General features: G+C 41.0%; 2 protein-coding genes across 2 annotated transcripts; both read left to right on the top strand.

The window, feature by feature from the left end:
- The first annotated feature begins 6,208 nt into the window (after positions 1–6,208).
- LOC120802778 (fibroblast growth factor 6-like) lies at positions 6,209–9,827 on the top strand. Its single transcript, XM_040150929.1, has 3 exons — positions 6,209–6,551; positions 7,058–7,161; positions 9,651–9,827. Exons 1-3 carry the CDS (start codon positions 6,209–6,211, stop codon positions 9,825–9,827), a joined length of 624 nt encoding a protein of 207 aa, XP_040006863.1.
- A 4,959-nt stretch (positions 9,828–14,786) lies between these two features.
- fgf23 (fibroblast growth factor 23) lies at positions 14,787–16,619 on the top strand. The gene is made up of 3 exons (XM_040150916.1): positions 14,787–15,021; positions 15,116–15,219; positions 15,999–16,619. The coding sequence occupies exons 1-3, from the start codon at positions 14,787–14,789 to the stop codon at positions 16,467–16,469; spliced, it is 810 nt and encodes a 269-aa protein (XP_040006850.1). The 3' UTR covers positions 16,470–16,619.
- The last annotated feature ends 2,814 nt before the right edge of the window (positions 16,620–19,433 follow it).

Here is a 19,433-nt window from a genome sequence, read left to right as displayed (position 1 = left end):
GATATTACATTGACATAAGTATTCAGACCCTTTACTCAGTACTAAGTTGAAGCACATTTGACAGCGATTGCAGCCTCAAGTCATCTTGGGTATGATGCAACAAGCTTCACACATCTGGATTTGGGGATTTTCTGCAGATCCTTTCGAGCTCTGTCAGGTAGGATGGGGACTGTCGTTGGACAGCCATTTTCAGGTCTCTACAGAGATCTTCAATTGGGTTCAAGTCTGGGCTCTGGCTGGGCCACTCAAGGACATTCCCAGAGTTATCAGCATGATGCTGCCACCGCCATGCTTCCCCGTTGGGATGGTATTGAGCAGGTGATGAGCGGTGCCGGCTTCCTTCAGACATGATGCTTAGAACTGAGGCCTACCAGTTCAATCTTGGTTTCATCAGAACTTGTGCACCAGAGAATCTTGTTTCTCACAGACTGAGAGTCCTTTAGGTGCTTTTTTGCAAACTCTAAGTGGGCTTTCATGTGTCTTTCACTGAGGAGAGGCTTCTGTCTGGTCCCTCAGCTATAAAGCCCAGATCAACGGAGTGCTGCAGTGATGGTTGCCCTTCTGGAAGTTTCTCCCATCTCCACACAGGATCTCTGAAGCTCAGCCAGAGCTACCATCAGGTTCTCGGTCACCTCTTTTAGCAAGGCCTTTCTCCCCCTGATTGCTCAATTCGACCAGGTGGTCAGCACTAGGAAGAGTCCTGGTTGTTCCAAACTTCTTCCATTGAAGAATTATGGAGGCCACTGTGCTCTTAGGAACCTTCAATGCAGCAGGAAGTTTTTTGTAGCCTTCCCCTGATTTGTGTCTCGACACAATCCAGGCTCTGAACTCTGCAGGCAGTTCCTTCAACCTCATGGCGTGGTTTTTGCTCTGATATACATTGTCAGTTGTGAGATACGTATAGACAGGTTAGTGCCTTTCCAAATCATGTCCAATCAGTTGAATGTACCACTGGTGGACAATCAAGGTGTAGAAACAACTCAAATATGATCAAGAGAAATGGCAGGCACCTGAGCTACATTTCTAGTGTCATGGCAAAGGGTCTGGATACTTATGTCAATATGATGATTTAGTTTTTCTTTTTTAATAAATTTGCAGAAGTTTCTAAAATTCAGCTTTGTCATTACATAAAATGTGATAATTTGCTGCTTTCCCTTATCTTAAATTAGAATAAATTCAATATCTATGGGTTTTGGTCTCTAGGAATTTGTGATGGACATTTCACTGTTTTATTTGATTTTATGGGCCAAAATCAGGAAAATAATTGGCAAATTAATTGCTAATGAAAATAATTTTTGGCTGCAGCCCTTCTCTCATCTTAGTGGCATAAACCATAACAAGTTAAGAGCTTTGTTAAAATTCAAGGGGTGGAGGGGTGCTTATTTCTTGTCTCTCTGTATAAAAGCAGGCAAATCACGAGTATACATGTTATGCACTACTGTCTCAAGTGCATTTTGTTTCAGATGTTTGCACTGCAGAAAGGTGTTATTCCTAAGAGGAGCCTCAGCATCACACCAATATAAGAGTATTAGTTGAATTAATCTGAAAAGCTCAGTGGCGTGTCATTAACAGTGCCCCCTCTAAATTGATCTAAGTTTCACTCTGTCAATAACCCGGGAGTTTTGGCTGATCAGGCTATTGGCTGCCTTGGTTTGCATAGCCATGTGCTTACACAGCAAATCAAGAGGCTGTCTCATTAATTTACTATTCAGTCTGGTCCAGATTTTCTCCCTCATTTCATTGCTTCAGTTTCAGAGGAATGATGCTATGAAGAAGAGTAGCATGTATAATTAAAACCTGGATTTGAATCATATTATACATTTATTCTGGATGTTGCTACAGTCTGCCTTTGATTGGTTTCCTCTGACCTATTTTCAGTTTGTGCAAATTATGATTGATAGGAGAGGGCAGTAATTCAGTATTATCATTTAATGATCTTTCATTAGAATTGTATCCCAGTGATAAGATCATTTTGTTATTATCAAGCAAATTTCTGTTGCCCAAAACAATGACTCCAAGCACACTGGAATTACTGATGGCCAGTGATGGAAGAATTATACAGATTCTCTGCTTGAGTAAAAATAGCAGCACAACGGTATAAATCCATTGTAAGTAAAGTTCCTACATATCAAGTATTCTCTCCAAAACAAAGTATGTCTGAAACAAAATGTCCATATAAAAGAACTCCTTACACAGAAAATGGCCCCTGTATATCATTTAAATGAACTGTTAATATCGATGAATTAATGTGTAAGTAGCATTTTAATGTTACAGCGGGTTAATGCAGGTTGAGGTGGAGCTAATTATTAACAATTTGATATATTGATGGGTAGTTAATGTAAAGCAATGTGTCATATTTTATAAACTGATATGTTTTGTAAGTAAAATCTTTATCTGCAAAGTAACTATGGCTGTCAGATAAATAAAAAAGTAAATGTAGCCGAGTAGAAATATAAAGTAGCCCATATGAAAATACTCAGGTAAAATACAGGTACATTGAAAGTGTACGTAAGTGCAGTAATTGAGTAAATATACGTTGTTGTTTTCCACCATTGTTGAAGGTTATGTTTGACATATATGAGGTGTTTTGACTGGTATAATATTTACTAGTTACATATGTAACAGAAAAAATATCCTGATATTGATTTCAACCACAGTGTCCAGCCCCAATGATTGCCCAGAAATATTTTCTATATTACATTTAGTATAAACATGTTAACTAAAGAAATATATTTTTCACTGCAGTGAAGTTCAAGACATACAGTGTATCTGTAAGTACATTAGAATATGTGTTTGCCACATAAAATGCATTTTGAATGACTGTCCAGTTATCTTTGGCAATACTGCGATGTATCTCTGCGTTAGAGGATATACATGAAATGTTTTGTTTGTTTGTTGTTTTCCATTATGGGGTTGTCTTGCCACTGCTGTTTACCGGCAGCAAACCCTCTCCGGTTGCTAAGGTGGGTCTGAGGCTCCCTGGCAGCCGAGAGCACCTTGGGGCCCCAGAGCCTGGTGTTCTGTGACGTGCTGGGAATTCCCCCGAGCCTGTCTCTCCTACCAGCACCCTGCAGAATGGGATGCAAACAGGGATGTAAAGGAGGGTGAGGTTATATTTATTTGCTCAACATTTTTATCCACATTTTAGACTAACACAAAACATTTGTAAGGGAAATAGAAATAACACTTTATTTCAGATGCCCTGTTTAGCACTTATAAGCAAAGATACACTTATATACAAAGATTAAATAAATGATTTATAACACAACATAATGTACTTGCACATGACTATATGGATATTTTTAGGTGTTTATTAATGTCAAGCATTTGTCAACCTGTGAAGATATATTTTATATTATTACAATTGTGTTTTACTATATTGTCATTCATTATCTGTTGTTAACAAATACACAAATAAACACTTGTATCTGCTTACAACTACATTAGTGTGTTATAAACCATTTATTAAATGTTTATAGAATATTTATAGATACTAAATTGGGGGACTTAAATTAAGTGTTGCTAGGAAATATGCAAATATAAATCTATATAGCACAGAATAAGTCATGTCAACCTTTTTTGATTAATTTGGGAAATAGCCTTTTAAGGCACAATAAAGCATAAATCTAATTTTTCTAGAGTAAAATGTTGACTTGTGCCTTATTTTGATGATCAACTGCAGGTCTTTTTCCACATTTCCTTTACTGCTTCCTTTCTGGACCTGAACTCAGTGGATTACCCAAAACAATGCCATTTATTTGATTCACGCAGGTTACATTTTTTCGGTTAGTTGCAAGGTGTGTTACTTAATAATAGTAACGCGCAATCTGACCAGGCAAAATATTTGGTTGTGTAAACTTCCTGAACAAACAGCTAAGGAAGTGTCAGACAGGATTGCCATTTGCTCTCCTGTGACTGGCTGAGACTGTTTTTACACCTTCCTTCTAAATAAGGCAGCAGGCTGCCAGGACATATGACCAACATCCCGATTTGGTTTCTGGACACAGTATCCATCCATCCATCCCATGATTGCTCAACGCCAATGAAAGTCAAACACACACACACACACACACACACACACACACACACACACACACACACACACACACACACACACACACACACACACCCTCCCCTCTTGCAGGTCTCCCATGTGAGAAAGAGCTGTGTCAGGTCAGCCACAATTAGCAAGAGGAAGATCGGAAAAATAGGTTAGTTTACCTTCAAAATAAAAGCAGAAAATATTTGGGACTTGGAACCCTCAGTTTCTTTGAGATTCTCTATCTACCCAGGGCTGCAGCTAACAGTTATTTTTATTCATTATTAATCCGTCAATTATTTCTTCATTTAATATTTCAGCCCATCAAATGTCAAAAAATATTTATAAATTGCCCATCACGTGCTGAAAGGGTAAGGAGATTTTTTTCAGATGTCCTACTTTTTTCGACAAACAGTCCAAAAATCAAAGAGATTCAATTTAAAAATGATATAAAATATTGAAAAGCAACAGATCCTCAGATTTGTGAAGCTAGAATCTGCAAATATTTGGCATTTTTTTGTTGAAAAAGTACTCCTAGGATTTCTCAAATATCAAAAAAATTAACTATTAATACATATTAATTTGAGCAATTAACTGATTAATTGATTGAACATTTCAGCTCTAGCTTGGACCACACTTTACAAAACAAGCATCATATCTACAATATCTATCTATTTATTTATCAATCTGAACTTTGTCTTTATCATTATAATTTACATGTAGCTCTTAAAAATAATTTCAGGGAAGAAGAACCACTGGTCCTGTTTTTATGACCTGTAGTTTAGCTAAATGTGTTCATTTTTTTCCAATTGTTGCACTGTATGTACAGATGCTGGAGTTGATACATGAAGGAAAATACTATTTAAAGTGTATTAGTAAGGTTTTAGTAAACCTCCAGAAGAGCTTAATTGCTTCTCGGCATGGATCCAAAATATATCCAGGTAAAGATTTGTTGACTTTGCCGTCGAATATCGTTCTTTTTTTTTAAATTTGCTGTAAGTTTTGTATTCTCTTTTTCTAAACCTTCATACACAATCAAGACATTTATTTTTTTATTTATTTAATTTGTTAATGTCTGTTAAGACAAGGTGTGTGCTCTCCATTGCTTGTCTATGTGTTTTATCTGAACCATTTAAGTCTATTTTATCAGTATTATTATTATTATTATTACAATTTAAGTGGAGCTTGCAGGCACGTCAGTCAGTGTTCTTATTTTTATGGCCTCATTATTTCAGCTAAATGCATTTGTATCATGCCACTTTTAAAAAAAAAAAAATTTACAGGATGAAATGTCTAAATACGGAGTTAGTAAGCTGCCAGAACAGCTTTACTGTTCCTTGGCATGGATTTTACTCTGTGTAACTCGACTGGAGATTTCTCCTTAAGATATTCCCTCAGTTAGTGTTTTGCTTTGGCTGAAATTTTGGTCCAAAAGCTCCTATGGGTGTTCAGTTGGCTGAGTACTCCTTATTGAGGAGGCTGTAGTATATGATTTAGATCATTTTCACACTCATCAAACCATTCCATTCCCCCTTTTGCCTCGAATAGGGAGTGTTCATTCAGCTTTTGTTTTTTCTTAAATTGGCAGTTTATCCAATTGAGTTTGGAGGTTGTAGGGAGACGAGGCCATGCAGGGGACTCACTCCAAGAGTTGAAACCCAGTCACGCCGATAAGCGCTTTATTTTGAAATACACAACAGGAAACGCTTTTTCTTATTCGGTCTGGCTTATTTGAAGCTGATGTGAAGGTGCAGCACCCCCCATCATTCCTATCAGAACTGCTGCTGCTTCTGGGGTCCTCTAACTCTCCTCCTCCCATCCCCTACTTTTGATGGGGGGGTGCAGCGGTGAAGTCACAGTGATGTCATTTTAGGATGTGAGAGTCGGGGGGCAAGGTGAGCTGGTTTTGCGGTGAGTGGTGTCCCCTCCACGGCCAGCGTTGCCTGTACAGAGGCTCGGAGCGGCGAAAGATGATCATCGCCACCGGCACCAATTCAAGCTCCGACGCGCTCTGTCCCTCTCCTCCTGCTCAGATCTCGGGCTATGGGGCCTTGATCTGCCTTGATCCCGAAATAAGCCTTTACCACCATCATGCCAAAGGACAGAAAATAAGAAGAGTTGCGTTTTCAGGGCAGGTAACTTTGACCACGTGCCCCAAAGGTAAACTGGATGGCCATTGCGCAAGGGTGCTTATACAGTATGTCCAGCGGGGCCAGGACGCACTGGACGCTGCCAGCAGTTATTGTACTGTGGACTTCTCTCTGGGGGATCGTTTCATCCTATCCGATTCCGAGCAGGACTAATGCGACTTTACTGGAGAAGAAGTGGGAGACCCTCTTCTCCCGCTCCTATCTGGGTATAACTGGGGGGAAATCGGAGCTGAACTGGGAGAGTGACTATTTGCAGGGCATCAAAAGAGTGCGGCGACTGTACTGCAACGTGGGCATTGGGTTTCACCTGCAGGTGCTCCCGGATGGCAGGATAAGCGGTGCACACAATGAGAACCAATACAGTGAGTTGCATCCGAGAAAGTACTGGACCCAGAAAAGAGTGTAACCCGATGTGCAGGCCGTGTAAAAGTTAGAGCGCCTGACTTATCTTGCACGATATTTAGGAAGAGGTGTCAGCGTGGTTGAAAGTTTCCGAAAGCAAAAACTGTGTACTGGGCCTTGCGTCCGTGCAGTGCGAAATATCCCCCCAAGCCAAAAACATGACATGAATGCTTGGACCCAGTTTAGACGCTAACTTATTTTTACCCTGCGTCCCGCTGCAGCAGGGCGCACACACACACGCACAGATCCCACTCAGCACGCTGTAAACTACACTGACACGGCATCATAATGTCTAAAATGCAGAGGTGATGATTCCAAAGGGCTAACTGAGCAGAGACAGCATCATCCAGTCGCAGTGCACCTGCAAGGTTACACCCATCACTGCTGCATAGGCCAGTTAACTCGACTTAGTCCCCAGGCGCAGTGTGACACCGTCTTTGCTTTCCTAACCCCGTGTTTTGTTTAGGTCTGATAGAGATCTCCACCGTGGACCGAGGAGTGATCAGCTTGTTCGGAGTGAGGAGTGAGCTGTTTGTCGCAATGAACAGCAGAGGAAGGTTGTACGGAACGGTACGTCTGTTCGCAACTCCAGAGTCTCTCTCTCTCTCTCTCTCTCTCTCACACACACACACACACACACACACACACACACACACACACACACACACACACACACACACACACACACACACATCCTGCTCGGTGTAAGATGACTTCATGTATCTGCTGCATCCACGGGTTTATGAGCACTGTTGTGTTATTAATACGCTCTGATGATGGGGGGGTTGGGGGGGGGGTTCACGGTGGGGTCCGAGCAGTCCCAGTTAGAGAATGCATCAATGCCAAAAATCTTCTTCTGTGTGTCAATACCGCACTGTAAAAGTACTCCATTACAAGTAAAGGCCCTGCATTCAGAATTAAGTAAAAGTGTGTAAGTGTTATCAACAAAAAGTAATGTAAGTAAGGAAAGTTAAGGTAGTCATTATGCAGAGGAATGGCCCCTGTTGGCGTTTATTAATATACATTACTTGATTATTGTTACTGTTGCGCTGGTCAAGGGGCAGAAACATTTACCTAATTTATATACTGTATATGGTGTCTGGGTACTTTAGCAGTGTATCATATTTTATGAACTGATCATTTAATTTTGATGAAAATTGAAAAAGCTGTGTCAGAAATGGAGTGCGGTAAAAAGTACAGCATTTCCCCCTTAGATGTAGTGAAATAGAAATACAAAGTAGCATAAAATGGAAATACTCAAAGTACCAGTACTTCAAAATTGGACTTACGTACGGTACTTGAGTAAATGTATTTAGTTACTTTCCACCATTGGATTCTGTAAATTTACATATTTCATTTATTCCTCGCCATGTTAATCAAAACAGATAACAATCCTTGCCCTACAGTCAACATGAATCTACTATGGCTGCTACATGTGGGTAACAGTCAAACAATAAGGGACCAAATCATCATTTAAAACCAATGAGAGGAAAAACATTGCCTATAAAAGCCTTAAAAAAGTAGGTCATTTACAGCGTGACTTACTGTCAATGTCTTAGATTCCAAATAAAAGGAAAGTGTCTGAGTGATATTCATGTATTTTGAGGGACCATCTACAACAAATAACACAGAGGCTCCTTTTATGTTTTTAGTTTTACCATCTCATTTTTCAGTGGTTTCTGTATCATAGAAAAACAAATAGGTATTTTATAAAGTAAAACATGATTCCTGTGAAACTTTAAATCTTCAACCCAGTGTATCTGTTTAATATTAAATGTAGTGTTCATATGTATATATACAGCATATACACTCTACATACAGTATACAGTGTGTACAGTGCATGATATAGTAGTAAATGGTTAATAACCGTCCTGTTGGTTTGCAATGAGCCTCCAGGATGATTTTATTTAGTTTCATCATAAGGAGACCAATATTGAAGCTCTTGGTGAGGACAATAAAGCAAAGAAGGAATTCCCCTGAAATCTTGAGATTTTAATTTTAGATTTTGTTTAGTAGCACCGAGTATAAAACTGTGAAGCACAGAAAAGCTTTCTCAGACTCATACTCTCTTTTACATATCCTTTGAAAAAGTCGGTTTCTATTTTAAATCATACTTCTGCAACCTTTAGACCTTTTTTTTTTTTAATTTAGCTCTTGTACGGCTGTTCAGTTAGCATTCAGAATCTGAGAAATTTGTCTCCTTTTGTCAAACTGAAAAATATATTTTTATTAAAGATATTATGACAGCAAGACTCGGGTATTGCATCAGGACCAGTGGTGGAAAATAACTAAGTACATTTACTCAAGTTCTATACATAGTTACCATTTAGAGGTACTTGCACCTGAGTAATTCTGTTTTATGCTACTTTATACTTGTACTCCACTATATTTAGCAGGCAAATATTGTACTTTTGACTCCGCACTTATCTGACGTCTTTAGTTAATTTGCCGATTCGAGATATTAATACAAAATATATTCAACTAATAAATTGTGTATTATTATAGAATAAGCTACCCAGCAGTATATAATTAGCCCCACTTCCACCAGCTGCAACATTAAAGTAATGCTTACACATGAATGCACCCACAGTTATAATCCAGTTACTCTGAAATGGGCCATGCTGTGTAACAAGTACTTTTACTTTGGTAATAAAAGTGTATTTTGATGTTCAGTCTCAACCATAATGTTTCTCTCTGCCCTACTGCTCTATGTATTGCTTAGCATTTAATAACTGGTTATTCAGTTGCATTTCCCCTTTGGATTAGTGTTAATATTTTAATTTATTCTGGGATTTTTTATGAGTTCAGCAGTAAAAGCAGTGAGGCTGGTATCTGCATTTCAAAAGGCCATTTCTTTTGCAACAACATGCCACCTCCTCCAGTTTCCCTCAGAGCTTTCTAAGCAGGCCGTTTGCCAAAGTAAAGGTCACATGGAGACCATGCATATGTTGTGATGTTCGTCCTGTGTCTGTCAGGAGATTTACTGACTCCATGCTGCTCTCTCTTTTATTTTTTATTTAATTCATTTAATTTATTTATTTGGCTTTTTTTTTTTTTAGAGAGTCTTCGTGGATGAGTGCAAGTTCAAGGAGACTTTGCTGCCCAATAACTACAACGCCTATGAGTCTTTTGTTTACAAGGGGTTCTATATCGCCCTCAGCAAGCATGGCCGTGTAAAGAGAGGCAACAAGGCCACCACCGCCATGACTGTCACACATTTCCTCCCGCGGCTATGAGAGAAACTGGCAATAACTCAGTAATTTGCACATGTGGATGTTCTTCCAGGTAATACAGAAATGCATAGTCATGATATACACACCAATGGACTGCATAAGAAAACACAAATATTTATTCTGTTTATATATATATATGTATATTTGGATAGCTATCTTTGTATATGTATGCCATACTGTGCTGCTTATTGTTTTTATGGACGGGGAGAGTTGAAGCCTTTGCCTGTCTCACTTTATCTTGGTGCTTGCTGTAACTGAACTATGTGTCACTTCCTTTTTTGAGATGGAGGATGAGCTATATCCTGTGCTTTTAAAAGAGTGAAATGAATACTTTTTATTACCTCAAAGAACCACATTACTAGTTTAAGGGATGCATGGACTTCTGCTCAAATATCTGCTAAGTTTGTCATTTCTTTCAAACCTTTTGAGCGCTTGATGGCTCCCTGCTCGATCAACGATGTCTGGCAGTGGGGGAAACTTAAATGCACTACCTTTGCTGCACGATTTAAAGGTGCCTTGGTGTTCCCACTTGCGGCCCCCTTAAACTTGCATGTAAGAGACACCCGCTGGAGTCAGAAATAGGGCTGACACTCCTGAGAGGGCCTCGGAGGGGGGGGGGGTATCTCTGGTTTATTTTCTTTTCTGTAATTAGATCGATTAAGTAATATACAACCTGTGGTCGAGACCAGAGAGCGGTCAGCCATAGAGACTGGCCCGAGGCCATAAGTTTAACTGTGTGGCATCGCCAGCAAATGAACAGGGTGGAATATTATCTATCCGAGCATGGAGAAATTTTTTGTACGGACCTGGCTTGCATCTGCACAAGAGTCAACTGAGCAGATAGAGCGCACAGTAGAAATGTACCTGCACATTGTCTTGGACAGAGCTCCTACAGTATAGTGGGTTGCTGTTTTTGAATCGCAAAGCTTTAGCTGCTTTTGAAATGATGTCTTTTGTCCATGAAACCAATGAAAAACGATGTAAATAGTTGCAAACTTAAAAGTAGAATTCAGGAGCTTTTTACGCTGCTTTGTCGCAGTTGCCAGGACGAGGCAAAAAGAGTTCAGGTTGCACAGTGAACCATCAATGATGGTGCCTAAATGTCTTGGTAAGAATCGTTCCCCATATGTGTCTTGCTTTTACTTTATCGTTGTGTGTTTGCTGGAGTATGCGTGTGCTCTGGGCCATTTCCCCTGCTTGTCTGTGAGCTCTGCAGCAGCACTGCAGTGGCAGCAAGGTGTTGGGAGCTGGAGGCAGATAGTTTCTAATGCAATTACTGATGAGTCAACCACTAAAGGACTAAAGGACAGTGCAGTTGGTGGACTGAATGCACCCTGTAAGATTTTTTAGCTCAATGTCATAATTCCTGTTGATTTTTAGCTTAATTTAAACATTTTAGGAATAAAACATCGGCATAGAAAGCCAGAAAGTTAGTAAATTACAGAATCTTTTTCCATATATAGTAATGTAGAAGGTAAACATAGTAACAGTTTGTTTACAAAGCTAAAGATGTGCCTTGCTTTGCAGACTTACTGTTGGTATGTGGACCAGTATCAAAATGTTTTTTTTGCCTCGTATTTTCTCAGAATCTTATGGCGTGCATCTTCCCGTGTAGTTGCTGCAGCTGTTTACTTGGGGGGAAAAAAACTGAAGCTTGCTCCACCATCAGCCTCCATCCGTTGTTGTGTTAAGAAAGGAAGCAGGACTATTTAAATCCAGGAAAGACGTATGCGAGGGAGCCGACCCGCTGTCTTTGTTGTTCGTCAGACCCCCTGCAGGAATGTGGATCTGCCAGGATGACAGGCAGCCTCCCACATACCTGAGCACCCCCCACCTTCTGAGCTCCATTACCCCAACCACCATCCGCCACCCACCTCTACTCGTCCCGTACACCCCCCCCAAAACCACCACCACTCACCCGCTGCAGGCAGGGACCTTGGGATTCCAGCTGTAACCCAGGAGCTTCCTCCTCTCCTTTCAGCCTTTTTTAGTTCAAGGTCAGAGTCATAGACCAGTCTTGGCCCCAGCCCCAGTGGCAGGGGTAGCCGGCTATATAGGTCGCACTGTTTCCATGAAATAGGAACTTGAAGTGCATAAACCAACTTTATTTAATGCTTAAACACAATATGATGTAGTGAATTGATAGCTCCAGAGTTGATCTCCAACTGACTGGTAGAAAAACACAGCTCTTATAGTTCCGTATAGTTCCCTGCTTCACAATCTACAATATTTCTGAAAAAAAACCCTACTTCCCTCCCTCAATTTTGAGCCCCACCTCAGCTCTACAACATGCTGTCCCCTCTCTTTTCCAAGTACTTGTGTTGGGATATTTCTGGGGAGGGGACATCTGCAGAGTTAATGCAGTTGTGCGAGGAGCAGGCAGAGAGCAGAGTCACACAGAGCCTCACCTCTCCTGCTGCACTCCAATCCTGCAGGACCGCTCCCCGGGCCATCCTCAGGACGTGCCCTCTGCTGCTGCAGCTGCTGCTGATGCTGCTGCTGCCACCGGGCACTGCCCCGACCCCAAACACCTCTCACCACATACTGACACAGTATCAACCGCTGCTCAACTGTTGTCTGTGACACACAGATCGATTCATTTCAGTATTCTTCCCACAGATAAATCTCTTTCCCTTCTTGTTCTGAGGACATTTTTTTTTCTCCATGAGTTCTGAGGCTACCACGATGAAGAGCAAATTTCCCTCAAGTTTTAAAAAACTAAAATGACTTGTTGCTGTTGTAGATGAGGCTGCATGTAGTACCACTGATTTACATTTCTTGTTGGGAGTAAATGTTCAGCATTTTCAGCTGAGGAAGGTGTGGAGTAAACTGTGCATGCACAGCGATGAGCGCTTCTTACCCCACCTCACAGACAAGATGTCTGATGTCTCCAGTAGCACCTTATTAACGACATCTTGATTTATAATCTAGCGTAAAGAAGGGAGTTCTCTCACGTTTCTCTGTCAAAAATTCAGCTTGATCCCTAAAAGAGTGAAAGTTTGTGTCTAAAACAAAAAGCTAACCCTTCAGCTTTGACCAAAAAATTTTATCCAGATTGATCTGTTGTTTTTTTTTTTTTTTTCCAGTTTATTATAGATCAAATTTGAATTAATTAAAAGGTGAGGAATATCTTTTTTAAATAATGTTTAATGTACTATTAGCATGCCTGGGCCCCAAGCTTGATTAGGGGTGTGTGCTACATGTATTTTTTTTAAAACTCCTGCTCTGAAAGGGAGTGAGCCTCCACTCTATTCCTCTCATCTCTGTTCTCATATACCTCACCTTCTGCCTTAGTTTTGGTTTGCTGATGACTGTAAATTAAGAAGAAACAAACTCCAGTTACTTGTTTCTGAAAACAGACAATGCTAAGTAAGAATATTAAAGTTTTTTCCTTTTATTTTTGTACGTATGTGCTGTGCACAGCAGTCTACTGTATTCCTGAGATACCAATAAAGGTTTGTTTTTTTTAACTGGTTGCGGGTTAAGTGCAATTCTCTATGTAGTATTAGATAAACTCTGATGTAACTGTGAATTTAGCAGTGATGGAAGAAGTACTCAGATCCTTTACTAAGTAAAAGTACCATTACAACAATAATAAATAAAAATACTCCTTTACAAGTGAATGTTTTGCATTCAAAAACGTAAAGAACAGAAGTATTATCAACAAAACGAACTTAAAGTATGAAAAGTAAAAGCACTCGTGCAGGCCCTTGTGAGTGATATATTACTATAACTGACATGATTACATTAATACTGATGCTACAATGCATAAGTGCCTCTATGTAAAATCAAAACATGAAAACTAACTATAGCTGGAAAATGCATGTAGTGAAGTCAAAAGTACAATATTTCCCTCTGAGTAGAGTAAAATGTTTAAGCAGCAAGATATAGAAATACTAAAGTGAAGTACAAGTACCTCAGAATTGTACTTAAATACGGGACTAGAGTAAATGTACTCAGTTACTTTCCACCACTGGTATTTAGTGTGGTTTATGTGTCACATTTTCTACGTCTGCTTTGCTATTGTTGAATATTCAACTGCACTAAAACGATCTCGATTTCCTACAGCTGGAAGTCGGATGTGACTTTAACTCCCCGGAGGGAAAAAAAACAAACAAAAAAAACACATTTCAGTTCCAAGAGCGGCTGTTGAAATGTCAACCCTCCACAGGCGTTATGGTTTGTAATGGTACGCAGTTTCACGTGTCCCACGCTGAAACTCCAGCATCCCAAAGTAGGCTTCTGCCCGGACTGATGCACGGTAACTTTCCAGGAAGTCAGTGAAAACTACACTGAGCGGGGGGGTGGCTCCCCCTACTGGGGAAAGAGTGGAAATGTTGAGTTGGGCAGGTGCGTAAAAGAGAGCCAATGGAGCAACTCCAAACTATGACTGCACGGCCAGTCCACTGCGGTTCAACTGAAGTTTAAAATATTTTATATGTTGAAAATTCCTTAATGAAGAATTCCTGAGGTTTGCAAAAAAACTGGAAACGGCCGTTTAGCTCATACGCAACTAAAACGACAACATATTTCAGTCCTGGTTTGATTAACAGATCCTTCTACAGCTTCACACTCGGGTGCTCTATATTGCCCGACACACTATTTTTCCATTCCGAACAAAAAAAACCCCAGAACTGGTGGACTTTGGACCATTAGGACACAGTCTGATGTCTTAAGGTGGACGAGCCAAGACGTGTAACCAAAAATAAGGCTCCTGTTGACTGACGGGGAGCATCGGGATAAACAGACAGAGGTGGAAGTGGCCCTTCCGCTGCAGCAAACCCGCACATCTGCTTTGGGGGCGAGTTTCTTCTTTTTTTTTTTTTTTTTTTTTCCCCAAAGGATGTGAGCAGGAGTGGCACTCGGGGGGCTTTAAATAGGAACCGTCTCCAAACTTTGGGACAACAGAACATCTGACAACCTCCAGCAGCTCGCAGTGGAAACCGCCGGTTTTGCTCCAGAATGGACGTCAACGGGAGACCGGGGATGAGGGACGCTGTGCTGGCGCTCCTGCTCGCTGTCCTGCAGGGATTTCCCCTCGGGGAAACGGCCCCGAATCCATCCCCGCTGGTCGGATCTAACTGGGGGAACCCGAGGAGATACGTTCACCTGCAGACCTCCACAGACCTCAACAACTTCTACTTGGAGATCAGACTGGATGGCACCGTGCGCAAAACTACAGTCAGGAGTTCATATAGTAAGCGGTGCTACGGTTGTTGTTTTCAGTTTACTTACTGCAGTGCGTGGTATTATGAAGGTCTGTTTAACACCACCGTTTTCTTCCGCCGCAGGTGTGATTTTACTGAAAGCTGAAACGAGGGAGCGCATCGCCATCCTCGGCGTCAAAAGCAGCCGTTACCTGTGTATGGATCTGGAGGGCAACCCGTTCAGCTCTGTAAGCCAATACTCACTCTCAGGTCGAGTGATTGTTACTATTCATTCAACCGACCCTCTACGCTGAAACTTTTCAGTTCTAGCACCTCTAACTTGGCGCCCTTGTGAGGTTTTACGCATCGAGATAACATCATTTTCTATGGGTATTCCTTTTACGCACCGCAGCTATTAACGTCTGTACTTTAACGCACAAAAATGTACCGCAACTATAGGTGTTTAAATATTGATTAATTCACGCGATTCCCTTTTTATTACGGGTTCGTTGACATCAAATGAACAAACCGCTAACACAGTGGCGCAGTTATTTTACTCTTCACCTCTGTGACAATGTACAAAAACAAGACAATAAGGAAAATCACTGATATATAGGGAATGAGAACTGATTTGCACCAGAAATGTAAGGGAGATATCTCAACCCCACTTATTTTTCTTACCACTTTTATGTGCAACACTCTTGTGGTTTGTTTGGGGTTTTTTTTTTTGCGGATTTTCGTTTTTCTTTGCAAAATCATGTTATTAGATTTAAAGCCCAACAAGTGGGAAAATGAGATTATGGCCGGATTCAGTCCTAATGTCTGAAAGAGAATGAAACGCCTTTTTATCGTCCTAAGCCTATTTAGTCTGGAGTTGGTTATATTCAGTGCAGTGGCCTCTTTGTAGCTGATTATTATTGTATTTTGATAGAAACAAACGTTTGCTAAAACCGACAAACCTGAAAAAATAGGATATTTTCATACTGTAGTTTAATTTTCTCCCTCTCCTTCTCTCTCTCTCTCTCAGCCCATCTGCCTCAAAGACGACTGTCTCTTCAACCACAAGCTTCTGGAGAACAACCGGGACGTGTACTACTCCATCCGGACCGGTATCCTGTTCAACCTGGAGGGCTCCCGGCAGGTGTTCTCGGCGGGTCAGAACCTGCCGCAGACCTCCCTCTTCCTGCCCAAGAAGAACACGGTGCCGCTGGAGCGCCTCCTGCTGCACAGGGAGAAGAGGAACCAGGTGGTGGATCCCTCCGACCCGCACAACGTCTACCTGGGTCAGACAGAGGTGGGCTCGGACTCCCGGGCCGTGCCGGAGGACGACGCCGACCTGGAGGTGGAGGTGGAGGTGGAGCTGGAGGCGGAGGCGGAGGCCGGGGACGACGCGCGCAACGTGTCCCGGGAGACGCCGCTGGCTCCGTCCACCCACGATCCTTGGAACGTGCACTCGTCCAACCCGGCCAGCCCCCAGAGCTCCGGGACCATGGGGTGACTCTACTGGTGGCCGTCATGGGTGTTGCAAGGTGTGGGCGCTCCTTTAAGCGAGTCCAAGTTTAACCTTGTAGTTTATGATCATATGAGACATGAAAACGCATAAAACATCCGACTTCAGGTTGTTCCTTCTTTTCCACACTGTCTTAACTATAATGTATTTCCTGCCATCACTCATTCAGAAAAGCAGTGCGTTTCTACACTGAATGTACAAACACATTAGACTTGACTTGCAGCCCCTTTTTGCACAATTCATATTGTCTGAAAGCTCAAATCCACCTGTAACTCTTCTGTTTCTGTCAATTTAACAATCTCCTGCTCTGAGATCACGGATTGAATAAGTTAAAAATCAACAAGGGATTCGTGTTTTACCTGGATTTTACTCATCGCCGATGAATATTTTGTACGTTCCCATGCAGGTCTGGTGGTAAACGGAGGGTATTTAGTTAGATGAGATGTGATTACTTTTCCCCCAGAAACAATTACTCACAAGTTACTGAAAGAGGAAATATTAGTTGTCTAAATGCCAAGATGAATGATCCAAATCCATTTCCCATCCCCATCCCTTCTAAGTAGTTGGCATGCTCTTGCACAGAGCTATAGTTCCAGGGAGAAATGACAGTATAATTTGAATTATTCACGACCGCTGCTTGGTTTTTCCCTGAAGAGCCACACGACTCATCAGGGTACCTTTGCTTACTCACAGTTTCTGGGGAAGAAGGCGAAATCTGAGAGAAAAAAAAAAAACACCCCAGAAATTAATAATCCCAACACGCGGGAGAAATCAGCATGCCTACGTTGTCTTTTGTTTTGTTTTTTTGTTTTTGTTTTTTCGTGGTCTCTTCTCATTGAGGTTTTTACAGCTGGTCTGAGAAACCCACATTTTCAAAGAGACACTGATGTTATCTGGAGACAGACGCCTGACTTAGCCTACCTCTGGAAGACTGAAGGCCCTGTCTACTGATCTGAAACTAGTCAGGCATGATTTAAAACAAAAAATATATGCATGAATATACTTAAGAGGTGCATTTAGTAGAGTTAAGATTACATTTTTCCTATATTTTTAAAGTCCTAAGTTTACTGAGTTGGACGTAGAAGATTTAAAGTTAGCTTATTGTTAGATTTTGAACCTAAAACAGCAATTCCAAAAACTACAAATCACTGCCATCACTTACAGCATCTGTTGTAGTAATGTTTATGTATTAGGATTTTTATTTTGGGTTTTTTTGTTTGTTTGTTTGTTTTTACTGCCAACAATAATACAACCTATAATTCATGACTTGAAGGAATATAACTACAGGGTAAAACAACCTTTACAGAGCAGTGATCTTGATATCAAATCTAAACTCTTGGTATGTGATTTTACAGGTGCTGGGCACCACCAGCAAACACAAAACCAGTCCCAAAGAGTATTTATTTATTTAAAACCATTCCTTTAGTGTTATTTATGGTATTTATACGGATGCTTTACATTTAAATGTACATATAAGAAATCATGGTTTGTTTTTGAATGTATGAGTAGGAGTCGTGGATGGATTGTTGCTTGAATTTGGAACAAAATAAACTCATAGAAAACTCAAGAAACAGTGGTCAAAAGGTGTGTGTTATTTTTATGCAGACCTAGGCCTATGTGCTTGTGGATTTTTAAACTTTGGTGCTTTTAACATCCTGTGTGCTGTTTCCTTTGGTAAAGACATCATGTACTATGTGAAAGGAAGTCATGAATGTGTAAGCAGGCTAAATATCCTGCACTTTCACATCTCCGCCGCTTAATTAGCAAACAGGTACATGAGCTCCAGCCGAGTCATGTCACCTAAAAATACACTTTAATGCCCGTTTTACTTTCCCTAACTGTTCAATTGGCCATTGTCGTCCATTAACTTTCGACCTGTTAACGGAATAGTTCGACATTTCCACTGTCGCAGTTGAATTTATACTGCTCCCAGCCAGGAAACGGTCCGGTCACAGAATACAACAACAGCACAGAACCCCTGTGAAACAGGACAAATGATCATTTTTACTCTTCTTTTTTTTTTTTTAACATATGAAATAATATATACAACGTGTTGATCTGTGAATTTTAGATGAGGTGCTGGATGAGACATGGCATCAATCTAACCGTCTAGCCTCTGCCAGACATAGGGTCAGGGCAGCTTCCTTATTTCCCCTGGCACCCAGAAACCAATCAGTACTTAGAGCAGAAATGATTAGGTCGACTGACATAAAATGAACTGGCGACAATTATAACTGATTAATCGTTCGAGTCCTTTTATTTTAAGCACATGTGTAAAACATTCATCGGTACCAGCTTCTTAAATGTGAAAGTGGGGTAAGTTTCCCTAGTTTTCCATTTTTGACTGTTGAACTGACAATAAAAACAAAGTCAATATCTTATTTTGAGCTTCGGGATTTATGCTGGGCCTTTTCCCACTGTTTTCCGTCATTTTATAGACTAAACAATTAAAATGTCATGAAAGGACCTTGCCCGCCTTGCCTGAGGTTTGCTGTGTCATTACCTGACACAGAAAGGATGGAAGCGGTTTCAATACCACAAATTTTATACCAAACAGCCGCAATATAAACTAAAACATTCACGGTCTTGACTCCAGATTTTGACACAGAATCCCTCTATAAGACCAAGCTACAAGATAGAGGATGGAGGACTGACTTCAGTCGTGCAAATATGCAATTAATCAAGATTATACGGACCCAAGAGATATGCAGTAAACCTGAGTCTTTTGGGCCCTTAGGCAGTTGCCCACTTTGCCCGTTTGGTAATCCAGCCCTGCTGTTGGAATTTTCCCGACAAGTCAAACTAACGGCCTTAATATTAGCAAACTTGTGACATGAAAATTACATTCTGAGACGCGTTACTACCAGTGAGAAACTGAATTGCCGCTCTCTGAGGGTGATGCCTATCAATAGGAGCAACTACACCTCCGTTTGTCTCCATTACACCCCGAGA

This window comes from Xiphias gladius, chromosome 2 (genome assembly GCF_016859285.1).
Source record: "Xiphias gladius isolate SHS-SW01 ecotype Sanya breed wild chromosome 2, ASM1685928v1, whole genome shotgun sequence".
Lineage (NCBI taxonomy): Eukaryota > Metazoa > Chordata > Actinopteri > Istiophoriformes > Xiphiidae > Xiphias > Xiphias gladius.
This window is presented reverse-complemented; position numbering and strand designations above follow the sequence as displayed.

Excerpts from the sequence above, each read along its gene's own strand:
- fgf23 (XM_040150916.1), top strand. The coding sequence starts at position 14,787 with ATGGACGTCAACGGGAGACCGGGGATGAGGGACGCTGTGCTGGCGCTC. Across the intron at positions 15,022-15,115 it reads TACAGTCAGGAGTTCATATA|GTGTGATTTTACTGAAAGCT; the intron begins GTAAGCGGTGCT and ends CTTCCGCCGCAG. Across the intron at positions 15,220-15,998 it reads AGGGCAACCCGTTCAGCTCT|CCCATCTGCCTCAAAGACGA; the intron begins GTAAGCCAATAC and ends TCTCTCTCTCAG.
- LOC120802778 (XM_040150929.1), top strand. The coding sequence starts at position 6,209 with ATGGCCATTGCGCAAGGGTGCTTATACAGTATGTCCAGCGGGGCCAGG. Across the intron at positions 6,552-7,057 it reads ACACAATGAGAACCAATACA|GTCTGATAGAGATCTCCACC; the intron begins GTGAGTTGCATC and ends TGTTTTGTTTAG. Across the intron at positions 7,162-9,650 it reads GAGGAAGGTTGTACGGAACG|AGAGTCTTCGTGGATGAGTG; the intron begins GTACGTCTGTTC and ends TTTTTTTTTTAG.